The 16,814-nt window shown below is 50.8% G+C and overlaps 2 protein-coding genes across 7 annotated transcripts; one reads left to right on the top strand and one right to left on the bottom strand.

Annotated features, from left to right (window-relative positions):
* The first annotated feature begins 753 nt into the window (after positions 1-753).
* rcbtb1 (regulator of chromosome condensation (RCC1) and BTB (POZ) domain containing protein 1) lies at positions 754-5,527 on the top strand. 4 transcript variants are annotated; one of them, XM_053876811.1, is made up of 12 exons: positions 755-1,332; positions 2,401-2,579; positions 2,889-3,039; positions 3,095-3,261; positions 3,318-3,476; positions 3,542-3,649; positions 3,723-3,865; positions 3,925-4,115; positions 4,178-4,304; positions 4,379-4,530; positions 4,589-4,719; positions 4,795-5,525. In XM_053876811.1, exons 1-12 carry the CDS (start codon positions 1,302-1,304, stop codon positions 4,933-4,935), a joined length of 1,680 nt encoding a protein of 559 aa, XP_053732786.1. In that variant the 5' UTR covers positions 755-1,301; the 3' UTR covers positions 4,936-5,525. The 4 variants fall into 4 exon arrangements, with proteins under 4 accessions (XP_053732787.1, XP_053732785.1, XP_053732786.1 ...); XM_053876813.1 differs by having other exon boundaries at positions 756-936; positions 4,795-5,524; XM_053876812.1 differs by lacking the exon at positions 2,401-2,579 and having other exon boundaries at positions 754-936; positions 4,795-5,527.
* A 543-nt stretch (positions 5,528-6,070) lies between these two features.
* Positions 6,071-16,369, bottom strand: phf11 (PHD finger protein 11). Of its 3 annotated transcripts, none has more exons than XM_053877654.1 (23): positions 16,182-16,369; positions 15,782-15,859; positions 14,617-14,750; positions 14,057-14,091; positions 13,948-13,982; positions 13,166-13,233; positions 13,061-13,104; positions 12,937-12,989; positions 12,849-12,871; positions 12,733-12,785; positions 12,635-12,651; positions 12,544-12,560; positions 12,308-12,339; positions 12,181-12,239; positions 8,742-8,865; positions 8,628-8,671; positions 8,510-8,553; positions 8,091-8,119; positions 7,972-8,030; positions 7,810-7,909; positions 7,498-7,749; positions 7,350-7,421; positions 6,071-6,392 (listed from the first exon to the last, which is right to left on the bottom strand). In XM_053877654.1, the coding sequence occupies exons 1-23, from the start codon at positions 16,281-16,283 to the stop codon at positions 6,316-6,318; spliced, it is 1,551 nt and encodes a 516-aa protein (XP_053733629.1). In that variant the 5' UTR covers positions 16,284-16,369; the 3' UTR covers positions 6,071-6,315. The 3 variants fall into 3 exon arrangements, with proteins under 3 accessions (XP_053733629.1, XP_053733627.1, XP_053733628.1); XM_053877652.1 differs by having other exon boundaries at positions 6,085-6,392; positions 15,782-15,886; positions 16,182-16,368; XM_053877653.1 differs by having other exon boundaries at positions 6,087-6,392; positions 14,057-14,088; positions 15,782-15,886; positions 16,182-16,368.
* Positions 16,370-16,814: the final 445 nt, after the last annotated feature.

Here is a 16,814-nt window from a genome sequence, read left to right as displayed (position 1 = left end):
CCCCTCAGACTTCATCGCCATACTTCAACCCGGGGAGGGGGGGGCGTTTCATTTCTTCTCCTCCTCTTCTCACCCTCAGAACATAGTCTGTGTTTCTGATCCTAACCCAAATAAACTTGCTGTTTAGCCGTTGGATCCTCTGCCTGCAAGTGTTTGATTCGCACCTTGTGTTCTTCCTCCTGCAAACTAGGTGACGGAACGGAAGCCTCCACTGAAGCCTCCTGGTTTTGTGAAGCACCTCAGTTGACAAACGTGTCTTCTGCCTCGGATCACAGCTTCCCTGCTCAGTCATCTGCAGTCCCAAACCTCTCCCCGTGAACCAGTTAATGGTAGTTCTTGTGGCTGAGACAGAATCTTTGGACGGTCAGCAACAACCAGTGAAGAGGGTGGACGTGGTCTGTGTGACGGACACGGGGTCGAGGGGTCAGGATGACGCCCAGACTCCCGAGGCTCACCTGCAGAGGGGTCGGGTTAAAATGAGTCCTAAGATCTGAGCCTTAAAAGTTGAACTCTGAACTCTACAACCCTCTTCATCCAAACACGACGCGAATGACTGAAAATGTATGGTTTAAAAAGCGCAAAGAAGTGAGTGAAAAAATAAATAAGACTGGTCGGTTGACTTCATAGTTATAGGAAACAAAGCTTTGAAGTGCTTGCTTACTCCAGAAGAAGCGGGAGTGCTCGGCCACTTTGTTTTAAATTGTATGTCTTCAACGAAACCAAATCGATTTCCAACTCCGCTTCAAAACAAGACTACTGACTCCCGCATGCGCGGTGGAGCTCCATCTCCGGCCGCACATGCGCAAATGTAGCGTGGATTACCGCGGCCGTGTGTCGCTCCTCTGTCACAACAAACCAGGATCTCGAAGGCGCCTCTGTACCATGGTCACCCCGCCTGTGCGACCTCCCCCCTGCAGTCAAACACCTGCTCAACAGGTAGGTTCACTCCAGCCGACCGGTTCTCCGTCTTACGGCGACAGAGGTTAAAGAACACGGCCACTTCCTGTCGCGCTAGTTAGCTAGCTAGCTAGCTCACTGCTCAATGAAGTTCGTTCCGGAAAGCTCAGTGTTGCTCGCTTGGTTTGTTTCTGGAGCCGTTTGGACCGTGTTGCTACTGTTGTTGTTATTGGACCTGAGTAGTGCACTGACTCAGCCGGCTTTCTCCCTCCTAACACAACATTCTGAAACAGTGAGACATACGCTCGTTATGACGTCACAGAGACTAGTGACGTAAGGCGTTAACTTGAATCCCGTCATTATTCACATGTATATAATCGTTTCTCACTGTGGTTTTTAAAGATATGCGCCAGTATTTATCATCATTTCAGACCAGTAAGTTTGTTTCTTTCCTGCATCCATTCACATGTAACTCTTTTTATCTTCAGTGTTTCTGTTAAATGTCTGTTTTCTTCACTGGTATTCCATGTTGTTCACGTCTGTTTATTCTAAACGGAATAACCAGGGACAGGATTTTTCAGTGTTGTAGCTCCCCCCGTCCACAGATGTGGAGGTAACAGCTTTGCCTCTCGGCGCCATGGTATTTTGTTTTTTAAATGGTCCCGTAACGATGCTCTTAAGCCGCAACATAACAGGCATTTCAGTGAGGAAAAAGGCGCAACACAAGCGTGTTCAGAGACACTAGGCTCCTGCGACGACAACAACAACAACAACAACTCCGGGGAAGAAAGTTCACAATCCGTTTTATTGTTATTATTATTATTATTATTATAGTGAGGATCCCATCAACTAGGAAAGTGCTTTGGTACTGTGCCACAAAAATAAAACAAAGGCTGTTTACGATGTAGAGATTTTGATGAATTTAGATGAATGAATGCAGAGATACATACAATACGTACTGTAAAGAAAAGACAGCGTCCAGTGGTTATTCCTCCTAGGTGATTGGATTAGACGTCTGCATTGCAAATCCCAAAAGTAGAACTCAAGGAAAGCTCAGGTCTGAAGAGGTAAACTGAGATTATATCTGTCCAAAAATGACAAAAAGACAAGATCAGAATATTGTAAACAAAGTTTATACTGCCCTTGTTGTCATTGCAAATGTGCTTATTACAAACTCAGACTAACTGTTGGAATTGCTAAATTCTAATTTTAACATTAAGAATTGTCAAGGGAATATGAATGTAATGGATTATATATGTATATATACACACACACATGCATGTTGAACCTGTGAAGGCACCTGCTGTGATCGTGGCTGGCAGCAGCTCAGTGTCTCACTGCTGCCCCCGTCACTCAGTTCCAGGCAGAAGCACCAGGTGGCGCTGCTGGTGAAGTGTGTCTAGCCTCGTGCCGCCGCCGCTGTCCTCACACGCGCGGTCGGTACGAAGCCATGTCCGAACTCTGTGTTCACCTTCTCTGGTTTCCTCCCCCCCGAACGCCAAGCTGCATCTGTCCCGGCCCCTGGAGACACCTGGCACCCGCCTCGCCAGCCCATCATGGTGGACCTCAGCAAGTGGCCCCTCTTCAGTCTGATGAGCCTGCAGGAGCTGGCGTCCATACGTCAAGCATGCGTGTTCGGCAACTCGGCCAACGAGGCCATTTACGTCACCAGCGACGACGAGGTGAGGCTTTGACTGAGGGAGGTGAGGAGCCCGGGTCCTCCAGGCTGGAGCGCTCGGCTCCTCCGGTCCTCCTCACGCCCAACATGCTTCACCCAGCCGCTCTTCTCTGGCCTCGCACGAGTCTGGTGAGCGGCTTTGTGTCTGTAGCACCGACCTCCACAAACAAGTGCAGCATCTGTCCGTGACCTGGATCTTGTTATCTGGTGTTTACTTGCGTGTGACTCGCGTGACTCCGAGTCGTGGATAGCACGCCGCTTGCTGTGGTGTCTGGGCTGCGTGTGTCCTCACGTGTCCCGTGTTTGTCTCCAGGTGTTTGTCTTTGGCCTGAACTGCAGCAACTGTCTGGGCACCGGAGACATCCAGAGCACCATGGTGCCCAAGAAGCTGGACTTCCTGACCGGGAAGAAGGTGGTGAGCCTGAGCTACGGCAGCGGGCCCCACGTCCTGCTGGCCACTGAAGGTAGCCCGGCGCCGCTCGCCTCCCCAGCCGGGAACTGACTTGTCTCGTGTCCCAGAGGGGGAGCTCTTCGCCTGGGGGCACAACGGCTACAGCCAGCTGGGGAACGGAACCACCAACCAGGGCGTGGCCCCCGTGCTGGTCTCCACCAACCTGGTTGGCAAGAAGGTGGCGGCGGTGGCCTGCGGCTCGCACCACTCCATGGCTCTGACGGACACAGGAGAGGTGAGCAGCCCTGGGCTCCGGTCAGGGTTGAGCGTAAAGCAACGGCTCCTGCGCAGGTTTACGCCTGGGGCTACAACAACTGCGGGCAGGTGGGCTGCGGCTCCACCGCCAACCAGCCGTCGCCGCGGCGAGTGGCCTTCCGCCTCCAGAACAAGGCGGCGGTCAGCATCGTGTGCGGCCAGACCTCCTCTCTGGCCGTGCTGGACAACGGAGAGGTGAGGCCCGGTGCTCGGACCGCCGGCTCCACACTCGCTCACCCGTGTGCCCCGCCCACCCGCAGGTCTACGGCTGGGGCTACAACGGGAACGGGCAACTGGGACTCGGCAACAACGGCAACCAGCTGACCCCCTGCCGCCTGGTGGACCTGCAGGGCGTGTGTGTCCAGCAGGTGCCCGCTCCTCGAGCTTTCGTCTTCTGCTTCTGGAGCCAGAACAACAGGCACTCAGTGTCTCCCCCTGCAGGTGGTCTGTGGCTACGCCCACGCCATGGCTCTGACGGACGAGGGGCTGCTGTACGCCTGGGGCGCCAACACCTACGGCCAGCTGGGCACCGGCAACAAGAGCAACCAGCTGAGCCCGGTGCAGATCATGGCCGAGAAGGAGAGGTGAGCGCCGACGCCACCGCCTGTCCTCAGCACCTCACCGCTCTCCCCGCGCCCCGCAGGATCATCGAGATCGCCGCCTGCCACTCGGCGCACACGTCGGCGGCCCGGAGCTACAGCGGGCAGGTCTTCATGTGGGGCCAGTGCCGGGGCCAGTCGCTGCTGCTGCCGCACCTCACGCACTTCCAGTACACCGACGACGTCTTCGCCTGCTTCGCCACGCCGGCCGTCATGTGGCGGCCGATCTCCGTCGGTGAGCAGCAGGAATGGTGGCGCCGCGGTGAGCCGGGGTGACGGCTGTCGCCGTGTCCCCAGATCCCGACGACTTCCTGACTGTGGCCCAGGCGCTGAGGAAGGAGTTCGACAACCCGGAGACGTCCGACCTCAAGTTCTGCATCGAGGGGAAGTTCATCCACGTCCACAAGTCCATCCTGAAAATCCGGTCAGTGCGCGCTCACCACTGCCGCCGCTGCAGCTGCGCGTCTTTGCTCAGTGCCGCTGCTTCCGCCGTCGCAGGTGTGAACACTTCCGGACCATGTTCCAGGCCCACTGGAACGAAGACATGAAGGAGGTGATCCAGATCCAGCAGTTCTCCTACCCGGTCTACCGCTCCTTCCTGCACTTCCTCTACACTGACAGCGTGGAGCTCCCTCCCGAGGACGCCATCGGTGGGGCGTGACGCCGCCTCGCGGCACACGCCGCCTCCTGACGCTCTGCTTCTTCCAGGCCTGCTGGACTTGGCCACGTCGTACTGCGAGAACCGACTGAAGCGTCTGTGCCAGCACATCATCAAGAGAGGGATCACGGTCAGCAACGCCTTCGTCCTGCTGTCGGCCGCCGTGCGCTACGATGCCGAGGTCAGCCTCCCTAACCCTCACCTAACCCGCATCCAAACCATTTCCTCTGTCACGTGACCGTCTCTCGCCTCGCAGGACCTGGAGGAGTTCTGCTTCAAGTTCTGCGTCAACCACCTGACCGAGGTGACGCAGACCACGGCCTTCTGGCAGGTGGACGGGAACCTGCTCAAGGACTTCATCTCGCGGGCCAGTCGCTGCGGCGCCTTCAGGAACTGAGGTCTGCGGGAGCTTGCTCCGCTTTCCTCCCAGATCAGTGAGCGCCAGCGTCAAACCCAAGACCTCTGAGATCAGAGCGCGTTGACGTCATTCCACAACCGCCACCTTCTCATCACGACCTCTGGGCTGAAGTCTGGACTGTGAAGGTCACAGTTACGAGGGGCATTGAACGCACCGCCAGGTCTTATTGGCTCCTGTTGCTGAGGTGTCGGAGGAGACGCTGCTGAATTCTCTAAACCAAGTGTGGAAGTTGTCCCTGGTTTTGTGGCCAGTTTAGCTGCGGAGTGGACGAGTTACTTCCCCTGGATCTCATCTGTTACAAGCCTCTTTGCTTCCACCAGCGACTCTTCATTCTTCTCGATCGTCCCACGAGAGGCTCTGCTGCTGTTTTGTCATTTGTTACTGTGCAGAACTGGGTTCTCTGTAAATACTTTTTTTTTTTTTTAACGATTAAAATGTTTCCTCAAAGTGTCAACGGCTCGTCTGTTGACTGTTGGTGCATCATGAAACCATGGTGGCGAGATCGGATCTGGTCGCTATAGAATTTGGGGAAAATAAAATGAATAAATAAATAATCATTACAGAAAAAAAATTGACGTTTAATTGTAAAAGGCTGTCTTAAAAAAGTTTGAAATTACAAAACAATGTTAATAACATTTTCAAAATAGTGAAAGAAAAAAAATCTTAATTTTATAGGTCAGAACAACAAGAATTTGGAGAAAATACATTTCTGAAAACCAAAATAAAAAACAAGAATTTGAAGGTAAAATAATGTTTAAAAAAATAGTAATTTAAGTATTGACAAAAACATTTATTAAAATTAATAAGCTTAACCCAAGGCTTAATTTTAATTAATGTACTTTATATTTAAATACGTTTTTTGAAATAAATTAAACTATATATATATATTTTTGTTTTTAAATAATACATTACATCATACATAAATACATTTGATGAAGAAGAAAAAATTACATAAACAAAAATACAAATTATTTTAAAAATTTTTAATACATGTGCTTCATGTTTTAAAAAGCTATTTGAAATAACACAATTTTAAAAAGTAAAATTCAAAATAGTGAAATACTTGTATATAAAGAGTGTCAGCGGCTCATCTGTTGCCCGTCACTGAACCATGTTGGTGAGTGCAAGACTGTACTGTACTGACTACTGTAAGAACGACGCGCCACTCCGGTCTGGTCGCTATCGTCACCTTTATTAAAACACCATTTAACAAGTCTTTGTCTTCTTCAGCCAGTTTCCTTTAAAACACAAGAGAAGCTGAGGCTTCGTGAACCATTAAAAACAGCCAAAGTAAAAGTCCTGTGACGGTTTGGAGACATAAATTAATGGTGGTCGCCCGGGTTAAAAACGCCGCGCTGGTCATCTCCTGACCGCCGACGCCAGCGTCTTCATGGCCGCCTGAGCTCGCTGCAGCGCCACCTGCTTCTCCTCCAGCTCTGGAAGCCAGAAGAGAGACATCACTTTCCACTTCCTGACATTCTGTTCTCAGTCGACCTCCAGAGTCACAGCTTCATTCACAAGACTTTTGACACAATGGAATGGAAGTACCAACATAGGACGTGGAAAACATGACGTTGGATCATAACTGTAGCAGGCACCTGATCAAACTTTCATCCAGAAGTAGATAAGATTTGAAACTAAAAGAAACTATAAATTAGGAAGAAAAAAGACGCATGTCAATTAAAAACTAACAATATAAATCAGTCCAAAATATTTAATACTTAAAAATACATGAATGAGTTAAGAATCAATTTAAAAATACAAAAACAAAAACGTACTTAAAAAAAAATACTTATTACAATGTATGACGATTTAAAAAAAAACATTGAAAACATTTGAAATAATAAATAAAACTATTTTAAAATGTAACACTCTCAAAATAGTGGAAAAAAATACTTATATGAAGAAAAAAAAAATAAATAAAATATATATATATATATATATATATATATATATATATATATATATACACTGAACATATTTATAATAAAAACAGAAGAATTTGAGGAAAATAAAAATGTCTGAAAAATACATTCAGAAAAAATGTATTTACATAAACACAAATGACTTTTAAAAGGCTTGATTTTAATAAAACGATCTCACAAAGTGAGCGATGGAAAGACATGAAGCCATGTGAGTCAGACTGAGCGAGACCTTGAAGGAGGGAGAGAGGGTTCAAGAGAGGAAAGAGCTGAGGATAGAGTGAGGAGAGAAAGAGGGAAGTACTGAAGACAGAGAGAAAGAAGGAAGAGGCAGCGCTATAAAAAGGAGTAAGTAAGTAATTTTAAAAGAAAGGCAAAGAGAGAGGGAAGAAAATAAGGAGAGAGCGTTGGTGAAAAGACGAGTGAAAGACAGAGAGACAAAGGAGGAGGGAGCCGACGGAGGAGTGACACCTTTCTGCTTCTTGTCCACCAGCAGCGCGAGTCTGCCAGACGCCTCCATCACCTTCATGGCCACGTCGTAGTCTGCAGACACGGAGGAGAGGCGTGAGTCAAGTGGCCGTGGCTCAGCGGCGCTGCGCGGCACGGCGGCCGCCCTCACCCTCCTGGCTGGCCTGGTCCGACTGGATCCTCTGGGACAGTCGGCTCATCTCCGACACCAGATCGGTGAAGAAGTCCTCCGTGCAGCCGGCGGTGTTGCAGCTCTTCCAGAAGCTGCTGGCGTCCATGATGGCGGCACCGTTGCTGTCCAGCGGCGTGGGCGAGACGGGGGAGGAGAAGAGGCCGGCGCCGGCGTAGCGGTAGTACTCGGGCATGTCCACCGGGTCGGTCAGCCTGGACTGGGCTCTGGACACTGACACCAGCAGGCAGTGGTGAGCGGGCGGTGGGGACGTCCGGCGCCAACAGTTCTTACCTCCGTTCTCCGTCTCCATGGAGCCCACCTGACTGGCCGAGCGGCCCTGGAGCCCGTCCCTGGTCCTCACCGGAGCGAGGAGGCTGTCCGAGTCCACGTCCTGCAGAGAGCCGGGTCATGAGGGTGGCCGGGGGGGGGGCGGCAGTGAACGGGAGGTCTTACCGAGGGGATGATGGACTCGGCCTCCGGCGGCTCCGCGTACCCATCGCCCTGCTGTTTGGCTTCAGAAGCAAGCTAGTGTTAGCACGCCGCTGCTAACGCCGAGCCTGGACACCACTCACCTGTGCCGGACGCTGCCTGGCCTTTGTCTCTGCAGGACAGAGGAACCTTCAGACACCGCGGACAGTGAAGAGCACCACCCACGTTCCCCTCAAGTCAAACACCACGCCCTACCAGGGTGTCAAACCTGGGGCTGGGGGGCCGCAAGGGGCCGGTGATTTGCTCATATCCCACATGTCTCATCATTCACTGCAGCAGTTCGCACTCAAACAAAACTTTTCTAGTGACAGGTGACAGAGCTAGCTAGTTAAAACGCTGGCACGCAGGAGCGTCCCAGAGGGGGGCGCGGAGGAAGCAAAGGGTTCTGGGAGTAACAGGTGGTGGACACTAAAGCAGGGAGGTCTCCTCTTCAACAAACCTCCAGGTCAGAGGTGCCAGCTTTGGCGTTAGAAACCCCAAAATAAATGAAAGCGACACTCACTTCCTCCTGTAGGTCGCCAGGAACTGCTGGTGGAGCCGGACACGCTGGGCCACAGACGGAGACAGACGTTAGCATGGAGCCCAGACAGAAGACACAAGTGCACCAAGGCTGGACTCACAGGGTTCCTGCTCTCCTCCGCAGGCACGGCCTTCTCTCGCTTCTCTGTGGAGGAGCGCACGTCAGTCGGGTGGGGGCCACCTGAGGAGCATCTCATGGACTCGTGAGGACTCACCGCTGCTCCTGGCCTCCATCATGGCCTCCTCTTCTTCATCCAAAGGCTCCTCTTTGAGAAACGGGACGGGGGAAGTGGGCGGGGAAAACTCCAGCGGAGCCAGCAGACTCTCCACCTTCACATGCTGCGGGAGAGCCAAACCAGACACATCACAACTCTATTGACCAGAGATCGCGTGCAGCTGTCGCTCCGCCCACGTGCGTGCGTGCGTGCGTGTGTGCGTGCGTGCGTCCTGACGCCCAGTAGCTAACGTGTTTATTTGTAGAGGAACACTAAAGACGGACGCAGGTCTTTGAAGACAGCGGCGCGGCTCTCTTCCATCGTCTTTACACCAAAGACCCGCTCGCACGGTAGAGCGCGCTGGCGCCACCTCAGGATGAAAGAAGTCAGCACGGCAGGCAGATGTGGCGAGGTTTTTATTTCACACATCTGACATCTGAGCGCGAGCTACACAGAGTTAAGACGGGAGCCGCTCTTCTCTCCGGCGTCACCTGGGGACACAACACAGGTCTGTCACAGTCCAGTCCAGGGGAGAGAGGAGAGGCCACCTGCTGCAGACCTGCACTCACCTCACCGTGGTCCCCGCTGAAGTCTGGTGGTTACCTCTCGCCCACTCTAATGTGGTTCTGTTACATTGTCATAAATGCATCGCATTGGTTTCACTGCTTTCCTCATCAGGGGTCCCTGGAGCAAGTCCTCCTTGACCCTCACTGGAACTTCCTCTCCTGTCCACCAACCATCTGTCCTCCATTTCTGTCTCATTTCTGACCGTGTCCTTCCTCCACCAACAGCCTCTGGACCTTCATCTTCTCAGTCCCTAAACATGTGCGATCACTGAATCTGTCTGCCTGGCTTCCACTGACCTTGCTTCCTCTTCTCTCACAACAATATCATCCACAAACATCATGGTCCCTGGAGACTCCTCCCTCAGCTCACCTTCATCATGTTCGGAGCTGCATCTGTGATGACACACTGTAGCTGTTACGACCAGTTCAGAGGCTTCCTGCTCCTGTCAGTCCCTCCAGGACATGGCGACGTTGCGGTACTATTAACGCAATTCCAACCAATTCCCGCGAGTTGTCCGAGGCGCTGTCCTATCCCCACCAATTCCACCTATCACTCCAGTCTCCACTCTCCCACCCCTCTACGCGTCATGTGCGTCATCATAACTCCTCCCTCCTTGTTGGGATGACGTCATGTGCGACAACAAACACTCACATTTGCCCACAAATATTGGCATTCAGAAATGAAGTCTGAATCCATTCCTAAACGTCCAAATTCCCATAACAGAAATGTAGCATAGAGGGAAGTAAAAAGGGGAACTGACTAGTGCAGCGTCACCTGAACACTGACGTAAACAAACATGGCTGACAACCAGATCCCTCTCTCTCCAGGCTGTTTCTGACCCTCTACATTCTGTGGAACATATCAGCAGCTACTGTTTTCATTGGCTGCATTAGTGGACCTTTACCTCTCAGGCTGCGCCCATCCAACCCTCAGTCAGGCTCCGCCCTTGTGAGGAGCTCCAGAACAGAATGGAAACTACTCACGGAACATCATCACACAAAAGATGGACTTATAGTGCCATGGTTTTTTTTGTTTAGCATTTACATAATGGAGGGAGGTTCTTCAACTACAAGGCTAAAAAGTGGCATAGTTTATACAAGCTCCATCATCCAGAACCACCAAAGATTGCAACTTTCACTGTATTTAAAGAACACATCTGCCACAAAGTCCTGCATTTTAGGCCTCAACCATCAATAAGAATGTCTGCAACATCCTGGAGGGACTGTTCTGTGTCGCTAAAACCTGACGCACATAGTGGACGTTACAAATTCCAGCGCCTGTTCTACTGACCCTGATGCCATTGGCGATGTCGCTCTCGCTCATCTCATCCTCCTCCTCGTCCACTTGGCCCATCATGTTCCTCAGAGCCTGCAACGGACCAGCGCAGCGGTGACGCGCCTGGAAGGACTCGCGCTCCTCCCGGCTCATACCTTGGTGGTGGGCACCACATAGGAGGGCTCCAGCAGGTGGAGCAGCTCCCTGAAACACTCATCCTCCACGATGCTCAGGGGCCAGTCTTTGCTGACCATGTTGATCACAGCCTGGTCCATCGCCTGCTTCCTAGAGGCTGGCAGTCACAGGAAAAACAACGATCAACTGGGATGGACTGTGTGGTTGTTTGACGAACAGCAGCGTTTAAAACCATACTGGACTTGGAGACCGCTGCGTTGATGGGATCCCTGTCGTGCAGAGCCCTGAAGTGTCGGTACAGGGACGAGGTGCTCCGGTTCAGGTAGGACAGCTCGGTGGCGCAGATCCTACATTTGACCTGCAGAGGAACAGTCGCCGGACGGAACCGTTAGCGACACACGGCAGGAATACGAACGCAGGCGACTGAAATTGAGCCAAAGAGTGAAGTATAAAAGCAAAAATATTTACCCTGCACGGCGCTATGTGGTCGAAATAATCCCACACTTGAGAACTTTTCCTTTTCCTCCAGTCCATTGTGATTCGAGGGAGACGGTGACGGAGAAAACAAGGAACCTGACCTGCTCCGGGCCGCGCGAGCGACTCCAAAAATCGCTGCCTAGTGAACACGGCTCGGTCCCTCGCCGGTAAAAACGCAGTTACGTTGCAGCAAAATTCAGCAGACGAGCAGAGGCGATGCGGAGGAGATAAAAAACGGACGCCCGTTTGTTGCTTTCCAAAGCGGAAATGACGTACAACCTACTCGACGACGGACGAGTTTCACGCGCGTCTGTAGGCGGCTTGTAGTTTTCCTGATTACAAATAGCAAGTCGATTATTCTGAACAATAAAAAACGTTTTTAATCCGACGTTAGGGCCAGTCGGAGCGATTCCAGACTCTAACCATAATGCACTGCGCGTCGCCCAGTCTGGCTCACCTCGAGGATGTATCGGTCACGTGGTTTTCTTAAAGCGACACACGCACCGATACAAATCCGTGCGTGTTTGCGTGTATTGGGTTGGTTTCAAATGGACCAAAATGACGCGATGGGACGCTCGTTTGACACGTTTTTAAAACATGAATTAAGAAAACAATAGCTGTAGTTCGCTCTCTTTGTCCATGAAGTGAAAAACAATCCCAAATCAGCAAGAGTCACAACATACTAGGTGGCTAGCAGCTCAACACCACTGAGATATTGGCCATGCAAAACACACGCAGAGGCTTTGGATTTGGCTGGTTGCCCTTGTGAGTGTTTGTGATTCTTTAATTGTCAGTTTGACGCCTCGATGATATGTTGATTTGTGGAGAAGAAGGAGATGTGGAGAGGAGGAGGGAGCAGAGGAAGAGAGCGCAGACTGGGGCAAAAACAAGTGGAGAAGATGTCTGAGCGACAGCGAAAGAGACGATGTTTAGAGACTGAAGGTGGTGACTGAGTGATCAGAATATTCTCTCGTGTGTGACTCACTGGGTCAATGATGGTTTCACCCTCGTACTGAGTTTCAGCATCACACTGCAGCACTTCTCCTGTGGAAACACGTGAGGCAGTTTACAACACACTTTCAGGGTGAACGTCCCCATCCTCTGACACTGACCCGACGGTGACCTTGGCGTGCCCGCCGCGTCGCTTCAAAACAGAATGACAGTCAGTTATTTTGTTAAAACCCGACACAAGTTTAGCATCAAAACATCCAGGGTCGCACAAGAGCTTCGTTGCAGGGAAGCAGGCGTCTCGTATTTCCCTGCAACTCAGCTTCAGACCACAGAGATGAGAGTGGACCTCAGAGGCGCACCACTGTCCTGCATGCCTGGGGAGGAAGAGGAAACCTACCTGGAGAGTGGAAGAGCCTTGAAGAGTCACAAGGGAGAAAGTCACAAGAACATCTGAGAGATTGTAACGAAAGGATGATGTGGAGACTCACAAGCTCCTCACTGTCATCTGCAGGAAGCACAGAGAGAAGAGGAAGAGTGAGGTGAAGGTGGGACGAGATGCTGGAGGACTTGCTGAGGGAGAAGATACCCGAGTCTGAACGTGACTTCCTCTTCCTTTCACTGGGCTCCTCCTCTGTCCATCTGCAGCCAAAGAGGTTCAACATTACGATGTGGGCCGTGTTCGCCAGAGCACGTTGGACTTACTCTTCGGTGAAGGTCAACTTCCTCTGTGGAGAAAGAGAAGAGCATGAATCACACAGACATGTCATCATCATCAGCATCATCATGGAACCTTTCTTCCTTGAGACACGACCGTGTTGGACGGGCCGTCGTCAGAGTCCGAGTCTAGAGAACAGGAAGAGATTCATGCCAGGCACTTCATCGTCTGAGGAGGAGGAGGAGGAGGCCTCACTCACCAGCGGTGGGCTCAGCGGCCGGCGTGTGGTCACTGCAGGGGACCCTGGAACGGTCCTCGGTCAGTAACTACCCATCTGTGACATGGACACATCAGCAGCACTCACATGTGGGCGCCTGACCCGCCTTCCATGGCGGGGTTTCCCTTCAGAGCCTCACACTTGAAGCAGTAGGTCTTCAGAGGACGACAGGGAGGCGTTAGAATACAGGGCTGGACACAAGTGCAGGGCTTGAATCCTCTGGATACTGAGTGGGCACCAGGTCCTGACCTTCTTTTCATGACTTCAAATGTCAGCTATTTGACCCTCTGATTTGGGTGAGCTGGCAGAGCTGACCTCACATGCCAGTTAAGAGTGAGAGCATAGGCAAACTCATTTGGTGTTTCACTTCCTTTAACTCAAAACAGTTATTTCTGGAATCGAAGAAGACGTGAGGTGAGGAGGAGAGTGCACACGGGGTGGACAGGAGGCGCCCACTGTGATGTCAGGCCTTTTCCAGCAGATTAAAACTGTCAACACACTTCCCGCCTGCACTCGTGAGCCACTGCCAGGATCTACACCAATATCCCTCTTTATATGCTGAAGACTTCTGGTTGGTAGTTGATAACATGCCAACACGCTTTTGTCGTGGCACTTCCACTTCGGACGTTTTATTTTTAATCTTCATCTCTGCTTATGTCAATATTTGCATCTGGTTCTCTCCTGCGCAAGTGATTTACATGCTCTTTGAAGGAAGCGCGATGAAAACTACAACAAAAGAAGGAGCTGCCAGGGCTGCAGCGCTAACCACTGCCCCACCGTGCAGCTCAGTACATGTAAACTCAGTGCAGTTCCTGAGGCTGGTCATCATCACGACTAAGGCGACTGAAGAGGTAATGAAGGAAGCGAACCTTGGGCGTGTCTGAGAAGGACGCGTCCCCCTTGTCTGTGAACAGAGAGTTGGACAGAGAGGATCAGAGGCCTGAAGAGACTCAGAAGCACCTCAGCAGCTCCACTCACCAGGCTTCCCCTTGTGTTTGGGACAGTAGAGACTGCTGGACAGGAGATGGTCAATCAAACACACACACATGTTTTTGATACATTTGTGAGGAGCCTCTCACCCTAAACTTCCATCCAAACACATGGCTAACCTAAAGCAGGACTCCGGACCAAACCTCATATAATCACCCAGTTATTTTCAAGTTTTCATCTTGAAATTGAGGTTTGGACCCGTAGGTCCCGGTGAACTGGGTCCCGGCTGAAATACAGCTGCAAAGGTTGCAGACGCTGTCAGGGCTGATCACCAGTGTAGTGGTGCATGAAAAATTCATACCATAGCAAAACCAAAGACCAGTTTTTGGTGCAAACTGGGGAGTCAGGGAGGTGAGAGACGACCCCAGCGCCTGCTGCTGCAGTTGTGTGGAGATGCAACGAGTCTGTGGTACAGCGGCTCGATGGAGCTGCTGCAGGTGTGTCGGCAGCTCAGGAATCCAAGCATCTGGGGTCTCAGCTGGAGGAAGCACCAAGCCATCCCCACCTTCCTATCATGCGTGTGGCGTTCACTGACCGAGGGCACTCACTTGTACGTCTCCATCTCTTCGTCATGCGTGTGCTCGGCGCCATCCTCCAGCGCACACGGGTAGTGGTAGGACCTGCAGCAGCGCCTGAGCTCACACCCCACCGTGGCGCCAGGTTTCTTGCACTTGTGACAGAGCTGCAGGTGACACGGGGCTCAGTGTTACCTGCGTCACATTGTTGTTGTTTTTTCAGGCAAAAACTGGGAGACAAAGATGCTGAGCGTGCGCACTGCCATCTTGTGTTCATACGCAACAGTCATTTTCATATACAGTGGTGTCCACAATCCGTTCCAGACAGCCGTTCGAAAAGCGATTTGTTTGAAATCCGAATCGATTTTTCCCATTACAATGAATGGAAAAAGAACTAATGCGTTCCAAGCCTTAAAATAGTCTCTTGTAGGAGTGAATGTAGAGTGTCTGCTGCAGGTGGCTGTTCCTCTATGTGTGTGGCCGCTGCATGTGGGAGGGGTTGCCGAGTGAGTGAGGTCTCTCCAGAAGTGAAGAGGTGCCCGGTGCGTGTCCAGCTCTGAATGTGCGCTTCTGTGCAGTTTGGCTGTGACAAAGTCATAAACCAAGTCACGCTCTGTCCCAGACTGGCCTCATCCCTGTCCCAGCTCCAGCCCACAACAGGACATCAAACCCTGGAGTGAGCGCTCCAGCACCTCCCCTGTGACACTCTACCACGGTCCAGTGTGGAGACAGGAAAGGTTTTACACCTCAATATGAAGAAAAAACAGTCAGTAAATGGAGCTAACGGGACACGTCTGCATACAGAGGCTGCGTTATACACAATAACAAAGCACGTCGTGGCTCCGCTGATCGGTCCGCACACAGTATTTTTTTTCCGGCTTTTTTCAGCAGCGCTCGAGTTCTGGATTTTTGTTCGAAATCAGAAGCAAAAAAAATCAAAATTTTTGTTCGAACTCCGATTTGTTCGAATTCCGGGATGTTCAAAAACCAAGGCACCACTGTATATAAACGTCAAACACATCATTAAACCAAAGTAATAATAATGTCAGTGAGTGGGGAATAATGGAATGGAATAATGAGGACATTGTTCTTTGCACTTCCTGTGATGTTGTAATCTCATGTTGCAACCAGAAACAATGCAAAGTTTAAGTAGTGAAGACCAATAATATTTCCATTGATTTACAGACAAACATCTCACCAGATGTTTTCCTCTTTGCACCTCCTTCCTCACATCTTCCACAGCAAACCCGTTTAGATCATCCAGTTCCGGTGAGTTCTGGCACCAAAGGTTGGAAGAGTATAACTGAAACAGAACTCAACGGTTAGAAGGCGACTTTGAACGCATCACCGCTATCACTACCAACAACCTGCACTGTCACAGACGACGAAAGACTGAATTCCTCTTCAAATACAGGTCTTATTTTATATTTCCATAACCCTGTAGTGCATTTTTAGCATAACAAAACTCTCCAACACGCAGTGGAGCAGGAAAGCCAGCAGCATGAGAGCGTTTTTTCAGGGGAAAATCCTATTCCACGAGAAGCTTGTGACGTCTCGGATGCTGATTCATCTGGCGCGAGGAGCAAAACTATATTCACCATACACTCCAGGTGAGCGCACACGTCGCTGTCCGTCAACAAAGGGCCGGTTGCTGTCGTTTCCTCGGACCTTCCACAAAGTTGACAAAACATGGCAGACATTCTCACAGATTAAAACTGCCACAGCTTTCAAAGACCGAATTGTTCGGTTGAATCTACGACGAGACTTCCCGCCCACACTCGCACTGCGAGCGGTTGCCAGGTTCTACATCAATATCCCTCTTTATATGCCGAAAGACTCCATTTTAAATCTGATACTGGAGCCGGGAACATGGCAACGCGCTGTGGTCGTATCACTTTCGTTTTCCTCGCCGGGCGTTTCCCCTCCTCAGCGCTAATGATCTCCGTGTAAATAGCGATCGTTTTTACTGTTGCTTATGTAAATATTTGAATCAGGTTCTGTCATGCGCAAGCGACTAAAACTACGATAAGAGAAAGTAGAGCACCCGATAATTGAAAATGGTAATAAAGTATATTTACTGGAGATGAATGTGTTACTCAGTGGGGAAGCGCTTCTACTTTTATAGTCTTTTTATACTTCTGTATGAAAACAAAACACTATCGTGTATGACCTGTGGGTCAATACTGCCAAAAGAAAACATTCACAAGTTATTTAAAACGTTCAATAACTAG

This window comes from Synchiropus splendidus, chromosome 10, assembly GCF_027744825.2.
Source record: "Synchiropus splendidus isolate RoL2022-P1 chromosome 10, RoL_Sspl_1.0, whole genome shotgun sequence".
NCBI lineage: Eukaryota > Metazoa > Chordata > Actinopteri > Syngnathiformes > Callionymidae > Synchiropus > Synchiropus splendidus.
This window is presented reverse-complemented; position numbering and strand designations above follow the sequence as displayed.